Source organism: Octopus bimaculoides, unplaced genomic scaffold (genome assembly GCF_046866305.1).
Source record: "Octopus bimaculoides isolate indiv1 unplaced genomic scaffold, ASM4686630v1 contig98, whole genome shotgun sequence".
NCBI lineage: Eukaryota > Metazoa > Mollusca > Cephalopoda > Octopoda > Octopodidae > Octopus > Octopus bimaculoides.
In genome coordinates, this window is record NW_028315348.1 from 95063 (window position 1) to 120000 (window position 24938).

Here is a 24938-nt window from a genome sequence, read left to right on the forward strand (position 1 = left end):
AACATGGAATAACTTGCGAATTCCTTTTTTTTGTTAAGAAGACTAAGAGTAAAAGATGTTTTATATGACACATTCTACCAGTGTCCCAAGTTTCAAAGTGTTTCGTTCAGAAAATACTGGTGCCCCCGTTTTAAAATACATCCTTAGCATATTCTTTTACCTCAGTACTCCTTTATTAAATACTACCATATATATCTGGCAGTGTTGGCTACAGCCTAGTCACCCGTATTACGAACCAGGCGTTACACGAAGGAGTCATACCCAATGACTGGTGAAGCAGCACCATAGTCAACTGCTACAAAGGTAAAGGTGACGCTTTAGATACAAATAATTACAGAGGCATCAAGCTGTTAGATCAGGTAATGAAGGTCACAGAGAGAGTCATAGCCCAACTAATTAGGGAGCGAATCAATTTAGATGAGATGCAGTTTTGGGTTCGTGCCAGGTAAAAGCACCACTGATGCCATATTTCTAGTAAGACAGCTGCAGGAGAAATACCTAACCAAGGATAAACCTCTGTACCTGGCTTTCGTTGACATGGAGAAAGCCTTTGACAGGGTCCCCCGATCCCTTATCTGGTGGTCAATGAGGAAACTTGGGATAGAAGAATGGTTAGTGAGAGCTGTGCGAGCCATGTACAGAGATGCTGCCAGTAAGGTGAGGGTTGGAAATGAGTACAGTAATGAATTCCGGGTAGAGGTAGGGGTCCACCAAGGGTCCGTCCTCAGCCCCCTCCTATTTATAGTCCTCCAGGCAATCACAGAGGAGTTCAAGACAGATTGCCCCTGGGAGCTCCTCTATGCTGATGACCTTGCACTAATTGCGGAGTCACTTTCAGAACTAGAGGAAAAGTTTCAGGTGTGAAAGCAAGGACTAGAATCAAAGGGCCTTAGAGTCAACCTAGCTAAAACCAAAATCCTAATAAGTAGGAAGGTAGATAAAACACAAACCCCTTCAAGTAGATGGCCCTGCTCAGTATGTAGAAAAGGAGTAGGTAGTAACTCTATAAGATGTACCCGGTGCAAGCTATGGACACATAAGAGGTGCAGCAATATCAAAGGCAGGTTAACTAGGAAGTTAGCTTTTGTATGTGGCAGATGTTCAGGTGCAATAAACACTGTAAACAAACAGGAAACAACTTCTATCTCATTTCAGGGAGAAAAACTAGAGGTAGTCGATAGCTTCCACTATCTGGGTGACCAAGTTAGTAGTGGGGGTGGGTGCACTGAAAGTGTAGCTGCTAGAATAAGAGTAGCCTGGGCAAAGTTTAGAGAGCTCTTACCTCTGCTGGCGACAAAGGGACTCTCACTCAGGGTAAAAGGCAGACTGTATGATGCATGTGTACGAACAGCCATGCTACATGGCAGTGAAACATGGGCTGTGACTGCTGAGGACATGCGTAAGCTCGCAAGGAATGAAGCCAGTATGCTTCGTTGGATGTGTAATGTCAGTGTGTAAGTATCCTGAGAGAAAAGCTGAACATAAGAAGCATCAGTTGTAGTGTGCAAGAGAGACGATTGCACTGGTATGGACATGTGGTGAGGATGGATGAGGATAGCTGCGTGAAAAGGTTCCACACCCTAACAGTTGAGGGAATCCGTGGAAGAGGAAGACCTGGGCTGAGGTGGTGAGGCAAGACCTTTGAACATTGGGCCTCAGCGAGGTGATGACTACTGACCGAGACCTTTGGAAATGTGTTGTGTGTGAGAAGACCCAGCAAGCCAAGTGAGATCGTTGCCAGTGCCCCTGGACTGGCTCTTGTGCAGGTGGCACATAAAAGACACTATTTTGAGCATGGCCGTTGCCAGTACCGCCTGACTGGCCTTCGTGCGGGTGACACGTAAAAGCACCCACTACACTCTCTGAGTGGTTGGCGTTAGGAAGGGCATCCAGCTGTAGAAACTCTGCCAAATTAGATTGGAGCCTGGTGTTGCCATCCAGTTTTACCAGTCCTCAGTCAAATCGTCCAACCCATGCTAGCATGGAAAGCGGACGTTAAACGATGATGATGATGATGATCTAATTAGTTAGTATTTAAGTTTTGTAACATTTATAAATCTTAAACTATTTCTGGATAATTTTCTTTTCCTCCCTCTATTGTGGTAAAAGTTTATAAAACATTTCATCCTTTTGTTATAATTATTCTTCTTAATAATCCTTAACTTTAACTTTATACAATATAGCAGTATTGCTGAAAATAGTAAACAATAGTACTACATGATAAGATTTCCCCTGTTTTCATTTCAGCCCCCTTAATTGTACCAGTAAAAGGGAATAAATAAAACAAACACAGACAACAGGTTGAGTTAAAACGTTTATATTTAAGTAGCAAAGGTCGGATGAAGAGTTCAAACGGCAAAATAGCCAAGAGTCCATATTGCAGGGGTGTGGAGAGGGTGGGTAAAGGAGCTGGTAGGTTGGATGGATGGAAAGGTTGAGGAACGGATGGGAGGGGGGACCGAAAGGGCCTGTTTGAATGATGGAGCCCACATGTGAACGAGAGGGAATCATATTATAAGATGGTTGTGTGTGTGTGGGGGGAAGGATGTACGCTTGTAGTAGGTTTTAAATTGTGTTGTTGAGGAGAAAGTGGGAGAGAGTTAAATAAAGAGAAAGACGAATTGGTGTAGTTTAGCCCTAGGTCAGTCCCGAATGAGCAGAACCATGGTCAGAGGAATTCTAGCCATGGCCATCCAGCTTTTTGGTCATATATCAAGGATGGCATTGGCATAAGTGTTCTTCCTGTGGTTGAGACAGGGTGTGATATGAAGGAGATTTGACTGCTGTTTCTAACAAGTGTAACTACCATGTAGAGGTGTCCCTCATTGGCTCATACATACAGAGATAAGACAGTAGAGTGTGATTTGAGGGAGATTTGGTTGCTATTTCTAGCAGGTCCAGCTACCATGTAGAGGCCTCCCTCATTGGCTCGTACATACATATATACATAGATAAGAGAGTAGGGTGTGATTTGAGGGAGATCTGGTTGCTATTTCTAGCAGGTCTAGCTACCATGTAGAGGCCTCCCTCATTGGCTCATACATATATACATAGATAAGAGAGTAGGGTCTGATTTGAGGGAGATTTGGTTGCTATTTCTAGCAGGTTCAGCTACCATGTAGAGGTCTCCCTCATTGGCTCATACATACATATATACATAGATAAGAGAGTAGGGTGTGATTTGAGGGAGATTTGGTTGCTATTTCTAGCAGGTCCAGCTACCATGTAGAGGTCTCCCTCATTGGCTCATACATACATATATTCATAGATAAGAGAGTAGGGTGTGATTTGAGGGAGGGTTGGTTGCTATTTCTAGCAGGTCCAGCTACCATGTAGAGGCCTCCCTCATTGGCTCATACATATATACATAGATAAGAGAGTAGGGTGTGATTTGAGGGAGATTTGGCTGCTATTTCTAGCAGGTCTAGCTACCATGTAGAGGTCTCCCTCATTGGCTCATACATACATATATTCATAGATAAGAGAGTAGGGTGTGATTTGAGGGAGGGTTGGTTGCTATTTCTAGCAGGTCCAGCTACCATGTAGAGGCCTCCCTCATTGGCTCATACATATATACATAGATAAGAGAGTAGGGTGTGATTTGAGGGAGATTTGGCTGCTATTTCTAGCAGGTCTAGCTACCATGTAGAGGCCTCCCTCATTGTCTCATACATATATACATAGATAAGAGAGTAGGGTGTGATTTGAGGGAGATTTGGTTGCTATTTCTAGCAGGTTCAGCTACCATGTAGAGGTCTCCCTCATTGGCTCATGCATACATATATACATAGATAAGAGAGTAGGGTGTGATTTGAGGGGGATTTGGCTGTTGTTCTTTACAGTTTAGGTGACTGTATAGCACAGCTTGATGGATATTGGGTGTTGTATGTTGGTGCAAGTGGCGGTAGAGGGGAGGGGAGACTTTCGGAGAGGGGAGGGGCGGTGTCATCACAGTTTAGTAGTTGTGTGTGTGTTTATGTATGTGACAAAGTTGTGGGGGGAGGTTGATAGAGGGAGGGAGACTGAGACAGAGAGAGAGTGAGAGCGGGTGATGGTAGTCTTGGGATAGGAAGTGGTGGTTTGAAGGGACCACGATGATGTTTGATGTTTGGTGATGTGAGGTGAGGTTTCAGTGTGGTCGAGCAGAGATTAGATCCTGGAGAGCTGATGTAAGAGGTTTGATGGTAGTATGGCTTCGAGGTTTTCTATGAGGCAGCTGATTGGAAGATACATCCAACCCAGGACCTGAGCAGAATAAAGAGAGAGAACACAAATATAATCATAGTAAAAATAATCATTTCTGTTACAGGCACAAGGCCTACAATTTTTTTTTTGGGGGGGGGGGAGAAATAATCGAGTACATCGACCCCAGTTTGCAACTGGTACTTAATTTATCAACTCCAAAGGGATGAAAGGCTATGTCAGCCTCGGTGGAATTTGAACTCAGAACATAGCGACAGGCAAAACACCACAAAGCATTTCGTCTAGCGTGCTAACAATTCTGCCAGCTTAACACCTTAATAATAATAATAATTTCTAGTGTAAGCACAAGGCCTGGATTTTGTGGGGACGGGGGACGGTCGATCACATTGATCTCAGTATGCAACTGGTACTTATTTCATCAACCTCAAAAGGATGAAAGGCAAAGTTGAACACAGAATGTAAAGATGAACAAAATGCTGCTCAGTATTTTGCCTGGCGTACTAACGGTGCTGCCATCTCACTGCCTCCATCGCATTAATTATTGGGAATATTTCACAGAATTAATGGTAGACTTATTGGGTTATTTCTGAAAGCTTTATTCCAAGAAACCTGAAAGCATAACCCGAGTTGTGTCTGTATCAGAAGATAGTCTCTCATCTGCTAATCATTGGAAAGCAAAGGAAATTGGACGGAATACAATGAATAATTACTCTTTTACTTGTTTCAGTCATTTGGCTGCAGCCATGCTGGAGCACCGCCTTTAGTCGAGCAAATCGACCCCAGGACTTATTCTTTGTAAGCCTAGTACTTATTCTATTGATCTCTTTTGCTGAACCGCTAAGTTACGGGGACGTAAACACACCAGCATCAGTTGTCAAGTGATGTTCTGGGGAAAACACACACACAAACATATATATATATATATATATATATATATATATATATATATATATATATATATACATATATACGATGGGCTTCTTTCAGTTTCCATCTACCAAATCCACTCACAAGGTTTTAGTCGGCCCAAGACTATAGTAGATGACACTTGTCCAAGACTTAATACACAGCACTCATAGAATTATTTTCTGCTTTTTTCCATTCAGAAAAAAAAAAAAAAATTACATTTCAAAATTTACACGGTCACAATTTCCTATCCAGAAAATAAAAATAGTAAAAAAAAAAAATAATTTTAGATGTAAAATATAGGGGGTCACAGTTTCACAGGGGTAACAATTTAATGCAACATGGTATACTCTGAAAACCACATCATCGATAATATATGAGCCAAGGTGAGGGGTCAGAGCCAATACATATTTCAATTCACCAGCACCTCCACTACCACCACCACCATCATCTCTCTCTGCCTCTCTTTGACCTCAAAACATCACCTCTCTGCTAAAATTTTACTCCTAACTCTCCTCATCAACTAACTTTTTTTAACCGCATCATATCATGGCTGCTTCTCTCTCCCTCTTTCTGTCTCCCTCTTCAACTAATCACATGAAAGCATTACAGACAAGCTAAGTAACAGAATGACAAACAAAATTATAGTAATAATGATCGTTTCAAACTTTAGCACAAGACCAGCAATTCCAGGGGAGGCAGGTAAGTCAATTACATCGACCCCAGTGCATAACTGGTACTTATTCCATCAACCCTGAAAGGATGAAAGCAAAGTCGATTTTGGTGGAATTTGAACTTACCGTTTTAGCAACAGTTCCCATGGGTTCTGGGTATTGGTGTGTGAGGAGTGCCAGGAGTGCTGTGAAGGAACAGAGACCGGCTGTGAAGAGGATGAAGAATGGAAGTTCCTTTTTGGGATACACAGACACCTCATGGAAGGCTGAAATAATAATGATAATAATAATAATAATAATAACAATAAAGTCTGTTTACTAATTGACATATACATACCTTGTGACCATAATATCTCGGCAAAAGAATTTGATAAGCCCAGAAAATATAAAATTCGCTCATTGAAATTGAAAAGATGTGGCATCTCAAGATGGTTAGATACCAGTGATTGTATGGGGCACTTGCAATGATCAAAAAAAGGAACTGAAAATGTTTGAGGATGATCCCTGCAGAAAGGGCAAAACATTGTCTTCACTGGTCAGAAGAACATTGAGAAGTACAATTGTCAGTGTGAATTTTCTTTCCTTTTTACCCCACCCCAATCTTATTCGTTTATTTTAAAACTTGCTTCAGTCCTTTGACAACGGCCAAGCTGGAGCACCACCTTTAGTTGAGGAAATCGACCCCAGGACTTATTTTTCGTAAGCCTAGTACTTATTCTATAGGTCCCTTTTGCCGAACCACTAAGTTACAGAGATGTAAACACACCACCATCAGTTGTCAAGTGATGTTGGGAGAGGGGAACAAACACAGACATACAAACATATATATATATATATATATATATATACACATATATACGACGGACTTCTTTCAGTTTCTGTCTACCAAATCCAATCACAAGGCTTTGGTCGGCCCAAGGCTATAGTAGAAGACACTTGCCCAAAGCAGAGTGAGCCAGCAGGAGTCCTGGGGTGGAACAAGAAAGAAATGGTTGTACAATATCCATAGTCTCAGGTGGTCATTCTTGGGAATCCAGCCAGAAAGTATAAAGATGTTTGCTTCTGATAGGACCCTATGGAGGAGGGGTCTAAGGACTCCAACCCTACAACTGGCAGGAGACTTGGATACTTCTCATAGGACCCTATCGAGGAGGGGCCTGAGGCCTCTTACCTCAACAATCCCCTCAGAAGTGGTGGTGGAGAAGACGGATGGATGTAAAGAGCCATAATGAAACACTACAGGATATTTTGTCTGATGCTCAACCGGTTATTTTGTCAATAATTTGATGATGCTAGGAAGAAGAATTTAGCAGAGGTACTTACATGGTAAAAGTTCTCTATCGATGCTTTCTGTACAGGTGGGGTAGGGATAAAAAAGGTGACCCTTCTCCAGAGGATAAGGGATCATACGGAAAGCTGTGGAGAAAGAAAAGAGAAACAGCTGTTATTACAGAATGGATTGACCCTTTCAGCATTCAGAGATTACTCTGTCAAATCTAATCCTTATTTATTTCCCGTTTTGAATTAATCCTGGATTATCTCATAGCTTTCAGTTTTCAATGATGTGATTGTTTAGTTTTAAAATGACATTGCATGGTAAGTGTGAGAAGGCTGATCTGGCTAGTTTGGACAAAAAAACAGGTTCAATATTAGGGACCCAGATATGGCTGGCTTAAATGCTAAAGGGAGATATGTACATATATATATATATATATATATATATGTATATATATATATATATATATATATATATATATATATATATATATATATATATATATATATATATATATATATATATATATATATATATATATATATATATATATATATATATATGTATGTATGTATGTATAACCCTTTTCTATTCAGATTACTCAGTGAAATCATCATTATCATCGTCATTTAATGTCCTTTGTCCATGCTGGCATGGGTTAGGTGATTTAACCTGGGCTGGAAGGCTGGACTAGGCTCCAGTCTGATTTGGCATGGTTTCTATGGCTGGATGCCTTTACTAATGCCAACCACTTCCAGAGTGTGATGGGTGCTTTTACATGCCACCGGCACAGGTGCCATTTGTGTGGCACCAGTCTCTGCCACAAATGCAATTTTAATCGGTTTCACAGATCTTTTTCTTCTCAAGCACAACATAATGCCAAGGTCTTGGTCGTTCGTCATTGCCTCTGTGAAGCCCGGTGTTCAGAAGGTGCCCTTCATGTGCCAGTTACACGACACCAGCGTCAACCGCAACTACAATTTCAATGTAAAGCGTGATGTTGGTGTCATGTAACCGGCACCTCCTGTGTCGGTGGCACATAAAAAGCACCTTTCAAGCATTGGGCCTTGCGGAGGCAAAGTGGCTGATGCTGTTGGTGGCACATGAGAAGCTCCTTTTGAGTGTTGGCCTAATGGAGGTAATGACCAACACCTTTGGCATTATGTCGTGCCTGAGAAGAAGACCCATCAAGCCAAGTAAAATCGCTGTCATGGCAGATACTCGTGTCATGCAAATGGCACATACAACCTCCCGTTACACTTTTGGAGTGGTTGGTGTTAGGTAGGGCATCCAGCCGTAGAGAACCCTGCCAAATCAGATTGGAACCTGGTGTAGCCCCGGTCAAACTGTCCAACCCATACCAACATGGACAATGGATGTTAAATGATGAAAGTTTTTAATGACTCTTGTAGCTTTAAGATTTTAATGATGTGGTTGATTATTTTGAGAAGGACAATGTAGGGTAGGTGTAGTGGTGAGGATGTGGGGTGCAGTGTGTGATCTAGTGGTGGTGGTGGTGGTGGTGGTGTGGTGTAATATGGTCCATTCTCTTTGAGAGTTGTGTGGGTAAGTGGTGCTATTAATGTAGCGTGAAATGTAGCCCAGCAGGTCATCACGCGACCCCCTGAACCCCACCACCACAAAGACCAGGACCACCCTAAAAACAACAACAACAACAATACTTACTGCCCTCCCATGTGCAGTGTAAGAGGTTGAAGGCACCATCAACCCATTTCCAATGTGGTAAGTGAAAGAAGGCATAGGCTATGGCCTCGCTGTCACCTCTCTTCAGGATGTGTTCAGGAGGTAGTATGAGGCTTTTCATCTCCAGCAGGTACTGAAATATAAGAGAAGATAAGAAAGCAGGTGAGACTATCTGGACATATAGGGGACATAGAATATAAGAATTCACACGTGCACATACACATACAAATCTGCCCATACACACACATGGTTCACACTATCCCAAAGTGTGTATGCATGTGATTGGGGACCACATGTGAATTTATGTTCCCACTGACACTCCAAACATGACCTCTACACCTTAGCAACAAATGACTACAGCCATTTGCATCACAATATCATCAATGGGCGTAATGTGAATTCCAACCTTTGTCCTTCAAGCGTACGTGTGTCTATACTTTATACGTATATTTGTGAGTGTGTGTAAGTGTCTATATGATTGTGTGTGCTTGTATATATGTATAAGTATGGTTATATATGTATATATGTATCTAAGACGTTGTATCCATTCACCGTTAGACGGTGGTGAGAGGGACAAATGCACACACACACACACATATATATGTGTGTGTGTGTGCATCTATGTATGGGGTGGCACATAAAAGACACCATTTCGAGCGTGGCTGTTTTCGTGCGGGTGACACGTAAAAGCACCCACTACACTCTCTGAGTGGTTGGCGTTAGGAAGGGCATGCAGCTGTAGAAACTGCCAAATTAGATTGGAGCCTGGTGTTGCCATCCGGTTTCACCAGTCCTCAGTCAAATCGTCCAACCCATGCTAGCATGGAAAGCGGACGTTAAACGATGATGATGATGATGATGATATATATGTGTGTGTGTTTATATTATTAATAAATTCATAAACTTATCAATAATATTCTCAGGAAATCAATATTTAATATTTCGAAAGATATATGTCCAATATGACATGGTAATATAATAAATTTAAAATTTAAGATATAAATATACGAAACATAAATATAAATATGTATAAAAATATGAATGTAGACAAAGATACATGTGAATATAAATGCGGAATTACTGATAGTATGCTGATCTTTTGATCCCATTGTGATTATAGTAATATCCGCGAAACGATCATCAGATGTTTAATTCTTTAAATTTTAGGCTTTTTTTATATTTTAGACTTTACAATATTCACGCTTAATTACGCATTAATTTTTATACGCATTTATATTCACATGTATCTTTATCTACATTCATATTTTTATATATATTTATATTTATATTTCGTATATTTATATTTTAAATTTTAAATTTATTATATTACCATGTCATATTCGACATATATCTTTCGAAATATTAAATATTGATTTCCTGAGAATATTATTGATAAGTTTATGAATTTATTAATAATATAAACACACATATATATATATTTATTTGCTCAAAATAATAGAGCACTCAATATAAGTTCAGTTACATATTCTTTTAGAATATTACTTATGAAAGTTATATATATATATATATATATATATATATATATATAAAACCGTTAACAAATTAAGTCATGTATACAACTTGAACTGACACATATCAGTACATAAACATACGTTCACATGTACACACACACAAACATGTCTACACACTTACCTAAATACTCATGTACACACTTACATACATGCGTATAGGCATGCACACATGCATATGCAAGTACACATATGCATACACACACACATACGTACATATATATCATGAACTGTTACTTTCGCAGATGCAGCACGGAATTTTGTCAGCGAACAGGTTGCAGTCTCAAAGCAACGAAAATATTTTTGGAAATTATATTTAAATGTTGAAGTGAATCTAATGGTTCTTGTGTTTCTTAAATGGCTTATAAACACCTTCCACGCTACAGTTGTGTGTGCATATATATATATATATATATATATATATATATATATATATATACGGCAGGGTTCTTTCAGTTTCCGTCTACCAAATCCACTCATAAAGCTTTGGTTAGCCTGAGGCTATAGTAGAAGACACTTGCCCAAGATGCCATGCAGTGGGACTGAACCTGGAACCATGTCATTAGTGAGCAAGCTACTTACCACACAGCCACTCCTATACAAGAGGGGAAGTCAAACATTTTCTGCACTTTCGTCATAAAATATCATTATTATTGTCACAAGGCTTTCTGCGCATGCATGCTTGTAGTTGGTGGTATTGTGGTGACATGATCCAAGTTGGAGCCAGATCGTGCCATTTTTCTTTTTGGTTTTACAGTGTAAGCATGGCTGCTCCCCTAGCGATGTGCACCAAAGAAGAACAAAGAGCAGTGATCCAAGAGATGATTAATGGTGAGCCAGTTCATCATTAGCATCTCTCGAGCTTGCTGAATCTTCTCATCAGTAGTGAAGATTGATGGGCATTCTGCTCCCTCTTTGTGCATCATGCCTTTCCAATCACAACTAAACTTCTCAATCCACCCCCACACACACACTTCTACATGGTAGTTCACTGTCCCGATGTTGTGCTAAAACCTCACTTTGAATTCCAGCACCTGACACACCTTCCGACCAGAGAAACTGGATCACTGCTCTTTGTTCTTCTTTGGTGCACATGGCTTGTGGAGTGGCCATGCTTATGTGGTACGATCAGGCTCAAACTTCATTTACGTGAGCTTAATAGTACCAACTAGAAGCAAGCATGCGCATAAGGCAGTGTGACAATAATAAAGATATGTCGTAGCAAAAGTACGGGATAATTTTGACATCTCTGCTGAGCTGAGACCTCTTTTAGAAGCAACATCTGGGGAAAATCTGTAAAGAAAATCAATAACAAAATAAACAGCCACAAAACCTTATTGACCAGACAGAAACTGGGCAGCTTTGGGTGGGAATTGATTTGAGTTGGGATGACCTGTTGGGTGAACACTCCTTCCCGATTAGATCACTGAGAAATGTGAAATGTAATCAGAGAGAAAGGCAGGTGTGTAATGTGGCCAGTGAGAGAAGAAGATTTGATCAAACTAGAAAGTATTTGAAAATGTTTGCTTTCACTAAATCCTCAAAGTTTGTACTTCTAGTATTTGAGTGAAATTCAAAAGGTGGCTGGCATCGTTGGAAGGCTTTCCATCAATAAATTTTACTCTTGCCTCCATTGGTTTGGTGCAGCCAATGAGAGACGCCTGCACTCATCTCAGTCACTCAAGTCACTAAGGAAAGTTTCATACTCAACTCAGTCAGCCAAAACATCAATTTTGTTGCACTCGACCAATGAAGAAAACTTGGCCGAGTCACTCAAGTGATTGAGGGAAGGCTGTACTTAACCACTGATAGCCTGTAAGGGGTCACTCGACTGGCTTAGTAATCACAGCTAAATCCTTTCTGAAACTTCAATGGAGGAAAGATACAGTTGATAACATAGTTCTAGACAGTTTAAAAATCACACAGGATGATCATAGCTGGAATGTCTTTCAATCTAGTTTAGCTCTGACACAACAACAACAACAACAAGTTAAAAAGGTTACTTACTTGTCTGCTACAGCTTGGGCTTTTAGTAATGCTGCTGTGTAACATATTGTAGCTGACTTTGGAAGATTTATATCTGTTAATATATACATAGGGTATGAATAAAATCAAATATCTACATGTGTGTGTGTGTGTGTCAATACATGTATTGATATAAGGTGTGTATAAAGTCAAATACGTGTGTGTGTGTGTGTGTGTGTGTGAGAGAGAGAGAGAGAATGAACACAAGAGACATAGCTTGAATGAATGGTGGCTTCGTTTTCAATCACTGCCCAAATATCAACAGACACTCACACAAAGTGGCGAGCTGGCAGAAACGTTAGCATGCCAGGCGAAATGCTGTGGTATTCCGTCTGTCTTTACATTCTGAGTTCAAATTTCAGCAAGGTTGACTTTGCCTTTCATCCTTTCAGGGTCAATAAATTAAGTACCAGTTTATGTACTGGGGTTGATATAAATTGACTGGCCCTCTACCCAAAATTTCAGGCCTTGTGCCAAGAGTAGAAATGAAACAGACACCCACGCACACACGCACACAGATTCAATGTGCCTGTGGGTTTTTGTTCTCAACCTGGGACTTTTAGAAGAAAGAACCTCTTCTTTTTAAGTTTGGTGCTTAGTCTGCCAGTCTCTGGTGTTGTGAAGCAAGGATGGAGTGGGTCTGTGGGTGGGACACAGACAAATACAGAGATATGTACACACTCACACACATGTATGTATGTATTTCTGTGTGTGTGTGTGTGTGTGTGCATGTATGTATATACATGTGTGTGTGTGTGTGTGTATGTATATTTATATAAATGTGCATATGTATGTGTGTGTGTGTGTGTCTGGTTTATCGGTAAAACATAAATTGTAAAAAGAAGCATGCTCTAAGTTATAGAGCAGTATATTGTAAAGAGAGACAAGGCCAGTCTACGAGATTAAAACCAGTCGGTGCATGGCCTCTATAGTCACGGGACCACTGACTACAGAGGCTATGTGCCAACAGGTTTTGGGGTCTGATGATACCCTGTAAAGCTAAGCACTCTATGGATAAGAAACTCAGGGTAATCCCATAGACTGGCTTTATCTATCTTTATATATACATACATACGCACACACACACATACAATCTACTTCTATTACTAGACCTGACTCAATAAACCCAACATTATTTCTCTCGTTTCTGTACTCTTATTCTCTTCACCCCATTCTAGCCCTTCTTTTGTCAGAGTTCTCTCTCTTCTCTTCACCTTCTTTACCACATTACTTTCAACAAAAAAAAAAAAAACAGAAAAACCTTCACAGACTAACAAGGTTTCTTTCAAGCCACACAATACAAGATCAAATGTAGAGAGTTCATAATTGTGTGAAGATCTACCACGAAACGTTTCCCCTTCATAGTGTAGGACACACAAGCTGTGTATACAACAGGGACCAGTCCTATCAACATTTATTTCTCCCCAGATTGTTAATTATATCCCTGCTCTTAAGTCTGAATACAACAAATGTAAAAATGACAATTATGATGATGATGATGTTAAGATAATTAAGATAAACATGTAGTAGGGTTAATATTTTACTGACCATCATATTTTGCTAATACTGCTTGTACATCTGAGTAAGCCTGTAGTTCTAGGAGATCTTCTATGAGGTTTTCATGAATTGTGAACAGGTTCATCATTGGGAATTCTTTCATTAACTGAAATGAGATTCATAAAGATGGAGGCAGTTGATTGGACTGTATTGAAAGAGGAAAAAAAAACACACAAAGGTGGGTTGAAGCATGTTACAGGAAAAATAAAAAAGCTGAAACAGGCAATGGAGCTGTGTTGCCAAAACAAAAAAAAAGGGGGGAGGGGGGACTGCATCACAAAAACTGAAAACATGGAAAAGCTGGTTATTACTGTTCAGCTCTATATTTCAAATATTACAAGTTTATGTTGTCAACTCAACCTACGAAATATAAGCTGTGAAATTTCACTGATTTCTTTGCAAGAGTTGAATTCTTAAAAATAAAATCTTGACTCTATAGGCCATAACCCCAAAAAACAACAACAATATCTGATGGTTTAACAATTCTGCCAATCTACTGCTTTCATACACAAGATTAGAGCTATAATCTCTATATCTTTAATCTCTCAACTGGCACAAATCTGTCCTCGGGTGTTGGTGCCACATCAAAAGCACCCAGTACCCCTTGTAAAGTGATTGGTGTTAGGAAGGGCATCAAAGCACAGAAACCATGTCAAAACATAATGGAGCCTGGTACAGCTCCCGTCTTTGCCAGGTCCCGTCAAACTGTCCAGTCTATGCCAGCATGAAAAACAAACAGTAAATGATGATAATAAAAATACAGCCCCACCCACTCAGCCCCCAACACTGTGTTGTATGTAGGAGGGTCCAGAGAAATCTCATATTGTTCTAGAAAGTTTCAGAAAATCCCAGAAAGTCCCAGAAGATTGCAGAAAATTTAAGAATGCTTGAAAAATCATTGGCACTTACATCTCTCATCATTTTCACAGCTTCCTTTGTCCGGCCGAGTTTCCGTGCACATGTGGCCAGCTGTCTTTTGATGTAAACTAGAACATTGGTGTCTCTTCCTGAAAAGACAGAGATAAGAGAAGGTGGTTTCATCAATGCCGGACGTGTGAATATGAAAGAGAAGAACGTTGCTTTGAGCTTCGTACTTCCATTTCACTCAGATGAGCATCTCATGTTTGGTTCCCCCCCCCACATCCATTGTTGATGACATCACATAAAGCTCCTGCAAGTCATTCCACACTGAGCAGCTCAGCCATCTGGATGTTGGGATCCACAATGCTGAGGGAGTCCACTCGTCAGCCCCTACACTCACCTACACAAAGAGCATAAGACACACACACGTCACCGGCAACAACGACAACATCATTTTACATGAATCAAACATCGCAGGTTCACTAATTAGATACAATCAGCAGTTTTAATGAGTGTAGACTGTTGGAATAAAGGAAGGGGTGAGGAGGACCTGAAGTACTGACTCAACAACAAAGTCTCGTCCAACCCATGCCAGCATGGAAGAAGAAACAGTAACAATGAAGAAGAAACAACAATCTGCACACCAACATTACTACTACCACCACCACCACCATCAGTGACCACCCAACCATGCAACAACTTGTACTGGGTTACATGTTACCAGTGATGCATAACAGTGACCTGACCACTGCACATTACCTCTTCTATACTCCACTGAGTGCCACACTACACCTACCTCCACACACCACTTGGACCCTAACCCTAACCCACCCAATGCCATACTCGACCCGAGGCCACACAACATTCCACATCTCTCTACTTACTGTGTGCTGTGTCATGCATCAGTGACTGCTGACATGTCTGTTGTGACTTTTTATAGCTGATCTCTGCATATTTGTATGCTAGCCTGAAATTATATAGACAGATAGATAGATAGATAGATAGATAGATAGATAGATAGATAGCTAGATAGATAGATAGATAGGCAGATGGATAGATAGATAGATAGATATGTTTCTTTATTAGCCACACAGGGCTCAACATAGAAGGGACAAAATACAAATGTAGAGGGGGGCGAAAACAAAGCAGAAAAAAAACAAACAAAAGTGGGGACAACGATGAAAACAAAAAAAAGTAAAACGTTTGGGGTATTTACAAAAATACGAAATAATACAGAAAATTCCCAATAAATGGGGAGGTTATCCGTGGAAAGAAAAACCTACGAAAAGACCACGGTAACCTCGGTCCTTAGTGTCACAATTTGTTAAATAAAATTTCTTTTATTTATGCAAGAAACATAAGTAACTCTCTGTTTACAAAATTTTAAAACGTTTTATAGAATCATGGTCAAGGTGGCTTCGTCATTTATACGTGCCATTCTTGCTACATGTATCCATCTTTTTTCGAAACATTTGCTAGACAACACTTGCCTCTCTACTCTCACCTTCCTTTTCAAGTGATACTTGAAAAAGTTGATGAGAGATTGACCAGAGAGGAAAGTGTTTGTCTCTAATCCTTTCAGACGCGTCCACCAGATGCATTCTTTCGCCATAGCCACAAGCACGATAAATACAGCTCTTCCTTCCCGTTTAAAGGAAGGAGGCGTGACGATATTGACGATAGACTCGGTTGATAAACCGACTCGTCCCACACATGACAGCAGTCGTTCGACATAAGCCCACAGCTCCGAAATGGTTGGACACTGCACGAGTGCGTGCAGAACGGTTTCGTTGCTCTGACTGCATCTCGGGCAGGTCGGCCCCGTTTTTCGCGAGCCGTGTCTATAGAGCTTATCCCGAACGGTCATGGATAGAGAGATAGATAGATAGGCAGATGGATAGATAGATAGATAGGCAGATGGATAGATAGATAGATAGATAGATAGATAGATAGGCAGATGGATAGATAGATAGATAGATAGATAGATAGATAGGCAGATGGATAGATAGATAGGCAGATGAAGACTAAAACAATACCTGTTGTCATAGGAATGATAGCAAAACTGCGGGTGTATATATGTTTGTGCGTGAGTGTATGTGCGTGTGTACATGTGTGTGTATACATGTGCGTGTGTATTTTATGTGTGCATGTGAATGAGGGGTTGTATGGGGAGGTATATGTGTGTTTACTGCATTTGTATGTGCATGCATGTGTGTGTACATGTGTATGTGCATGTATGCGTGCATGCGCATGTGTGTGTATGTATATGTATATGTGTGGGTGTATATATACATACATATATAAATATAGATATATATAATATATATGCATATATATAAACATACATTTATGTATACATGCATATATATATATATATATATATATATATATATGTATATATATATATATATGTTGTTGTACTTGGGGATGGTCATATTGCCAGTTTAGCCAATAAAAACACACGCACTGTATATTTGGTGTTAATTTGCTTCAGCCTTATATTACATTAATCTTAATCTTATTTCGGCCAGAGTTCTTTCGTCACACTTCTGTGACCTCATCAGTGGTCCTTTGTTTTCTTCTTTCTTATGTGTGTCTCACCTTGCTAACTATCAGCCATTTTGTATTTTGTATTCCTATTGTATGTGTCTATATATATATATATATATATATGTATGTATGTATGTGTGTTTTTTCAGTGTTTACAAATAACACAGAAAAATAAATAAACAGCTACCAGGGTAGCAAAGATGCACGCAAGTAACAAGAATGTAACAACCTGTTTATAAAGGTAGAAACTCCAGGTTAAGGTGAAATGTTTTGTATAAGAAAGATAAATAAATAAATGGAGTTAAACGCAGGTGTTAGTCAAATTCTTTTTACTTCCGACATATGCTTTAAAGACAACATTGGTATTATTCCAGAAAGAATGAAATGGTGTAAAACAATACAATCTTCTCAGCAGGGAAAGAAACCAATCACATCAATAAGACATTTTAACAGAATGTGATGACTGTGTATATGACGAAGGGAACACTGCTAAGTCTTTTTTAAAAATTCATTAGTAGATATAATGTCAAAGGTAGTTTCACTTAGACTTTCTAGATTATCTGTTAATGTGACTTAAAGGAGGCTATAAAGAAAAAATTACCTGTATTAACCCTGTTGACATTAATTCTACCTCTATTAATTAGGACATGACATCAAGTTGTAACGATATTAATGATTTTAATTTCATTTCGAACAACCAAATCGAATATTGTATTTCTGCAGCTTAAGGGAGATAACCGTTATTTAAGCCCCTTTGTAATAGTCTCAGAGTGATAATTGAAAGAGATAATATATTTTAAATTAGTTGAGGGTTTGTGGTATGGGAAATATGAGTCATTATGCAAGTTAAGGGTGATATCCACAAAGTTGGCTTTAGTTATATCATCATCAAAAACAATGCTTCAGTCCATGTTTCGGAAAAATTTAACTAAGCTGCTCCTAACCCTTTGTAGTTTTTGGTTAGAAGCATTTTGAAGGTAGAGTAGACAATCATCATGGTATAGATCACCATTGATGTTTGGGAATTGGTCAGCCATTTCAGAAAGAGAATATATACGGACCAAAGCAGCGATTTGTGCTGAATCAGAACTTCTCATTGTGACATCAAAATTGTCAGGTGTATCTTTACGGAGGGCCATAGCTTGTTATCGAATTTAATAATCGATTTCCTGGCGGCCAACACATCCTTAATTTCATCCTTGGTGAGACCTGCTTTGTTGTAAGTGAGCCAGAGTAGCTTGTTAAGTAGGATTGGGTTGATAGAAACTAGAAATGTCAAACTGGATAAACTTAGTGCCATTTCTTGTTCTTAATCAAACTAAACCAGTCAACGACTTGGAATGAATTAAAAATATATTCATTTATCTATATATGTACATATATGTATACAACTGGAAAGGCAACTGACTGTAAAGCAGTGTATCAAGAATATGTATGCTCCCAACCCATGCCAGCATGGAAAAATAGACGTAAAAGGATACTTATGTTACAATATGAAAGTCAAAGCCAGACTTACTCTGTGGGCCTCTCGTATTCTCACTTTGGGGTTTCTCTCTCGTCAGGCCATCTGCATAACTGAAGGGAAAGAGAGAAAGAGAGAGACGTATGGTGGGAGGTGTGAGTGGGTAAGGTAGCAAAAAGAAAACACACACACACACACACAGATATACATATGCAGACATATACACACACACACATACACAATTATCTACATACATATACATACACAAGGGATTTAGTCTTTCATTTTTTTAAAATTTCAATCATTTGACTGGAGCACCACCTTTAGTCAAGCAAATCAAACCCCAGGACTTATTCTATTGATCTCTTCTGCTGAACTGCTACATTACGGGGACTTAGCAGTTGTCAAAGTGATGATGAGGGGACAAACACACACACACACACACACACAATGGGCTTCTTTCAGTTTCCATCTGCCAAATCCACTGACTGGGCTTTGGTTGGCCTGAGGCTATAGTAGCAGACACTTTCCCAGGGTGCCATGCAGTGGAATTGAACCCTGAACCATGTGGTTTGTAAGCAAGCTACTTACCACACAGCCACTCCTGCACCTGTGCTGCAAAGTTCTTGGCTTTGGGTGAAAGAAAATCCAGGAGGATCAGTTATTTATAATTTCATTCAACATTTTCCCCCTTTCAGATTCACTGACTTAACACAGGGGTCCTTCAGTTTTTCTAAGACCTGTAAAAGAACTTGGAAGGTTGGGCCTCCAACCAGGCCTTTCATGACACCCTTAAAAACCAGGAACTTTTCAGCACCCACCTCATACATACACACGCACACACAGATGGTTTCTCTGTAGTGATCAAATGTTTGTGTAGACATAAGTTCACCCCCTCTATCAAATCGACATTACCTGTACAGGTGCAACTGGGTGCCACACATCAGATGACAAAATGATTGCAGAGCAATATGAAGTGAAGTACTTTGCTCAACAACACAACACAACACCTGGTCTGGGAACTGAACCCATGATTTTGCAATTGTGAGTGCAACACGCTAAACACCAAGCCTTTAATTTCGTTTACAAGAGACATTTGCAATATGAAAATAAACTCTTATACTATTAATTAGGTCAGTTACAGCCTAATTATGCCAAATGGCAATACCAGGTGTTTTCGAGTTGCACCGAGCTGTGCTGATATAATAATAATAAAAATCATAATAATAATAATCCTTGGATGGAATTTATAAATATTTTAATGCATCCCAATGTGCATTTCCACAAATCATGTTTCTTCAGATCAAAGATGGTATTTCTGGGAGGCTGTAATCTTAAGAAACATGGTTTGTGGAAACACACATAGTGATTCGTTATAATATTTATTAATTCCATGTAAAGATTATTATTATTATTATTACTATATTAGTTAGTTCTTCTTGTTTGTGGAACAAATCAGTCCTTGCCATATGTCATGAAGAACTGCCTCCACCTCCCTAAGATTCCATCAGAAGTTCAGGGCCCAAAGAAGGACACACACAGAAACACGCACATGAAATATATACATCATGTCCCTTCCCACCACCACCACCACCAACAACAACAACAGCCTCAGTAAAAACTAACAAAAGTGTACCCACTCTCATATTCCTGTTTGCCAGCATCTCCATCACATGTGAAGAACGTCTGGTGATCCTGCGCTGACAAGTTCATATCATAATAAGTGAGTGGCTCTTTGTCCATTTCCCATGTGAATCGCTGGTATTCGGCACCTCGAAAGAGGTTGAGCGGATTTCGCCATAGCTTACACTCTGTTGGACAGAAACAGCAGAAAGAAAGAAAAGACAATCAACAAAAAGAATCAAAGACATTTTCAAAGAGGAATAGTCTAAGAGGAATCGGGAATTACTGTTAATATTTTTTACTACAAAGGCGGCAGTTAGCTGGTAGAATTGTTATTGGGCTGAATGAAATGCTTCGTGGCATTTCAGTCATCCTTTTGGGGGTCGATAAATGAAATACCACTGGCTCCTGTGCTGGTGGCATGTAAAAAGTACCATCCGAACATGGCTGATGCCAGTGCCGCCGGACTGGCTCCCATGCTGGTGGCACATAAAAAGCACCTGCTACATTCTCAGAGTGGTTGGCATTAGGAAAGGCATCCAGCTGTAGAAACCTTGCCAGATCAGACTGGAACCTGGTGCAGCCTCCTGGCTTGCCAGTCCTCCGTCAAACTGTCCAACCCATGCCAGCATGGAAAGCGGACATTAAACGATGATAATGATGAAACACAATCGACTGGTTTTTAATAAGAGATCCTTATTCACCATTCTTCAAACCTTAAAGCTGCCATGCACAGTAAAACCTTTAACTGACATAGAGAAACAGTGGAGAGAGCACCTGTCCACACTGTGACACTAAAAAGGGTAAAGACCCCCTTGAGTCATGAGTGATCATGGGACTGTGCCTTGAAAGTTCCCCTCCAAAGCACAAGTCCAGGCAAGGTTGTTTACCCAAGCATACCAGCCTCTCCTCTCTCTGCCACTGGTGTTATCCAAGGGAAAGGCAAAGGGGCCGATACAGCTTGGCACCAGTGAAGAGTCACAACTCATTTCTACAGCTGCTCGAGAACCCAATACACAGCCCGGTCCAGGAATCGAACTCACTACCTCATGACTGTGAGCTTGATGTTCTAACCACTGCAACACATGCAATAAGCCACGGTATGCCTCAGTATACTGTATGGTCCTTAACCAGGTGCAGCTAAGATGTATACCCGGCTCTTGGTTGTTTTTGCAAGATGTTGATCACAGAGGGGCTGGATTAAGGCAAGCCCAGGGCTACACAACAACAATAAGATGAACACTGACCTGGCACATGATGCTGTTGGCTGTTGCTGTTACCTCCCTCTGACACGTTGCTGTCACCTGTGCTGCTGCTGTTGTTGCTTCCGCTGCTACCCCCCAGCAGCGGTGAGAGGTGGTTGATGGAGACTTGCTCTATGAATGAGGTGCCATACTTTTTGAAGTACCACCACTCAAAGATCTGGAGTGAGAGAGAGAGAGAGATGTGTGAGTGAGAGGAGAGAGAGATGAACAAGAAAAAGCTTTATAAATACAACAGCATGGAGGGAGGGGCAGACAGGATCTTCACCGTGGGGCTTGGCTTGGGCCAGGGTTAGATGTTGAAGGTGGCAGTGGTGGTGGTGGTGGTGGTGGTGGTTGTGATGTCCCTTACACGGGGTGAGGATAATGATTGTGGAACTGTGTAGAAACCAGTTTCAAATTCCGGCACAAGGCCAGCAATTTCAAGGGAGGAGATAAGTTGATTATATTGATCCTCAGTTTATAACTGGTACTTATTCAATCAACACTGAAAGGATGAAAGGCAAAGTTGACCTTGGCAGAATTTGAATTTGGAACTGTGTCGATATTAAGAGCTGGATCATGCGTGTATCTGTGCTTGTGTGTGTGCATGTGTGTGTGTATGTGTATTCTGTTGGTCTCTTTTGCCAAACTGCTAAGTTACATGGGTGTAAACACACCAACATTGGTTGTCAAGTGATGTTGCGGGGACAAACACAGATGTGAAACAGAGTCTTGCTCAAGAACACAACACACAGCCTGGTCCGGGAATCGAACTCACTACCTCATGATTGTGAGCAGGACACTCTAACCATTGAGCCATGCGCCCTTGTATAGGAGGTAAAATACAGAGGAGCCATATTGAAAGAGAGGGTAGAATAAAGGAACAGACAGACAAACAGGTGTGTCACTTACCAATATGAGACCTGAAATCAAAGACGAGGTCCCTGTAAGGGCCACATAGAACTTTGGAGTCAGGGTGTTGAGGAACATTGTGGCTGGAAAAGACAAAAAACAAAACAACAATGAGGGACTTATTTAAAGAATCACCTGAAGATGTGCATTTTACACCTTGGATGGAAGATAATGACTACACAACATCTCACCAATGTACTGAAGGCATAGAAATGTGTTGAAACAATTGTAGTGATTTAAAAAAAAAAAAACATATCATTCATTCCATTTTCTATCATTTACCTGTACCTGCGTATACGTATGTGCAGACACACACACATACATACACAGTGCAAAACATAGACGTACTAAAGGAATAGAGAGGACTGTGGGTGGAGGGAGGTGGAGGTGATTGTGAGACTGATGATGATGATGGTATTAATAATGGTGATAGTGATGATGATGATGATGATATTGGTAATGGTGCTGGTGGTGAATATGATGGTGATGGTGATGATGATGATGATGATGATGATGATGGTGAAAATTGTGGTGATGCCACTACAACACAGCCGCAAAATGCCTGAAGACAATGATGGCCCCCCCCCCCATTTCCTCCCACCACCACCACTGCGATGACAATGACAACTAAGACATGGCAGTGATTCCAGCCTTGGCAACCACTAGTTACCATAGCAACAGATAAAGCAGCAGTGATGAGACCAGCAGCAACAACACCCAGTCAGTGTGTCTGTGTGTCTGTATCTGTGTGTTCGTGTACTTGTCTGTGTGCATGTGTGTGTGTGTGTGTGTGTGTGTGCGCATATAACTGTCTGTGTGTTCTGGCTCTGCTGTGTAAAGATGAAGAGGAAGGGTGGAATGCAAAGACAGAAGAGGATGCTGTTACAACAACAACAACAGCAACAGCAATTATGATGTCATCGAACCATCGAGAAAACTTCTCTTATGTGGTCATTCAGTTTGGTAGAAATAACAGTCACAGCACATTCACAAAAATCTCACAAGGAAAAACACTTTGGATAATGTAGTCCTAGATACACTATGACTGGATAAAAGACAGGGTGGTCAGAGATGGGACGTCTTTCATCATGGGTCTATCTGGATCAGAACTGACTTGAGACTAACACTAACTATTATACTAAACATTAGATAATGTAGTCCTAGATACACTATGACAGAATAAATGATAGGATGGTTACAGAGGGGACATCTTTGATCCTAAGTCTGTCTGAATCAGGACAGACCTGGAGCAAAACCCCTTTCGTCACCATCAGATTGCACCTAGAAAGTTACCCTCACAGGCACAAGTCCGGGCAAGGTTGTTTATGGAAGACCAGCAGTCGCCCATGCATACCAGCCTCCCCATCTCTTTGCCACTGATGTTATCCAAGGAAAAACAAAAAACAAAGACAGATACAGTTTGGCACCAATGACATCACAGCCCGGTCTGGGAATCGAACCCACTTTGAATGATGATGATGTTGGTGATGATGTTGATTTTAATTGGAGATGTGTTGATGGTGATGATGGGGATGAAGCAACCAAGACTAAACATGAGAGATTGACAGTTTGTTGATGTTGTCAAACTTCAATGTTCGAAGGTCCGTGTTACTGGATGAAAACAGAAAAGACCCCCTGTAAACACATACACAACAGCCTACAGGCATTACATCAATTACACAGCCCCCTCACACATACATATACAAAGAGAAGAGAAATTGTAAAATGTCCAGGTAAGCAAAAACGTGGCTGTGTGGTAAGAAGCCTGCTTCCCAACCACATGGTCCTGGGTTCAGTCCCATTGTGAGGCAACTTGAGCAAGTGTCTTCTACCATAGCCTTGAGAAAACCGAAGCCCTGTGAGTGGCTTTGATAGATGGAAACTAAAAGAAGCCCATCATACATGTGTGTGTCTTTCTCTCCCTAACCACTGCCTACCAATCAGTGTTGGTCAGAAAGCGGTGAAGACATCTTCTTGAGTCGTATCAAGACCTAACGGACCAATTTCCTAGTTCCATGGTGTATAAGTTCGGCACCTAGATGGGACGCCAGTCCATCACAGGATGACTCGTTCTTGCCAACTGAGTGGACTGGAGGAACAAGAAATGAAGTGCCTTGCTCAAGAACACAATGCTTTTCCTGGTCCAGGAATCGAAACCGCAATCTTATGATCAATAAGTCCAACACTAACCACTAAGATACACATCTCCACACCAACCAATGTTAGTGTGTTTACATCTCCATAACTTAGCAGTTTGCCAAACGCAACCAATTTAATATGTAACAGGCTTTAGAAAAGAAGCAGTGGAGTCGATTGATGCAACTAAAACACAATTTCATCAAGATGGTGCCCCAGTATGGCCGTACTCATGTGAGTGAAACCCAAAACAGCGCAGCAGCATTAATGCCATCC

The 24938-nt window shown here is 40.5% G+C and overlaps 1 protein-coding gene across 1 annotated transcript; it reads right to left on the minus strand.

Annotated features, from left to right (window-relative positions):
- Window positions 1-2296: 2296 nt before the first annotated feature.
- On the minus strand, window positions 2297-23110 carry LOC149129224 (protein ST7 homolog). Its single transcript, XM_089346696.1, is given in 15 exon segments — window positions 2297-4245; window positions 5910-6049; window positions 7107-7199; window positions 8746-8896; window positions 11433-11446; window positions 11524-11585; window positions 12300-12372; window positions 13866-13980; window positions 14784-14881; window positions 15620-15702; window positions 18776-18860; window positions 20388-20558; window positions 21618-21792; window positions 22527-22609; window positions 22809-23110. Coding segments are annotated over 15 exon segments (1497 nt in total). The 5' UTR covers window positions 22867-23110; the 3' UTR covers window positions 2297-4149.
- Between the last annotated feature and the right edge of the window lie 1828 nt (window positions 23111-24938).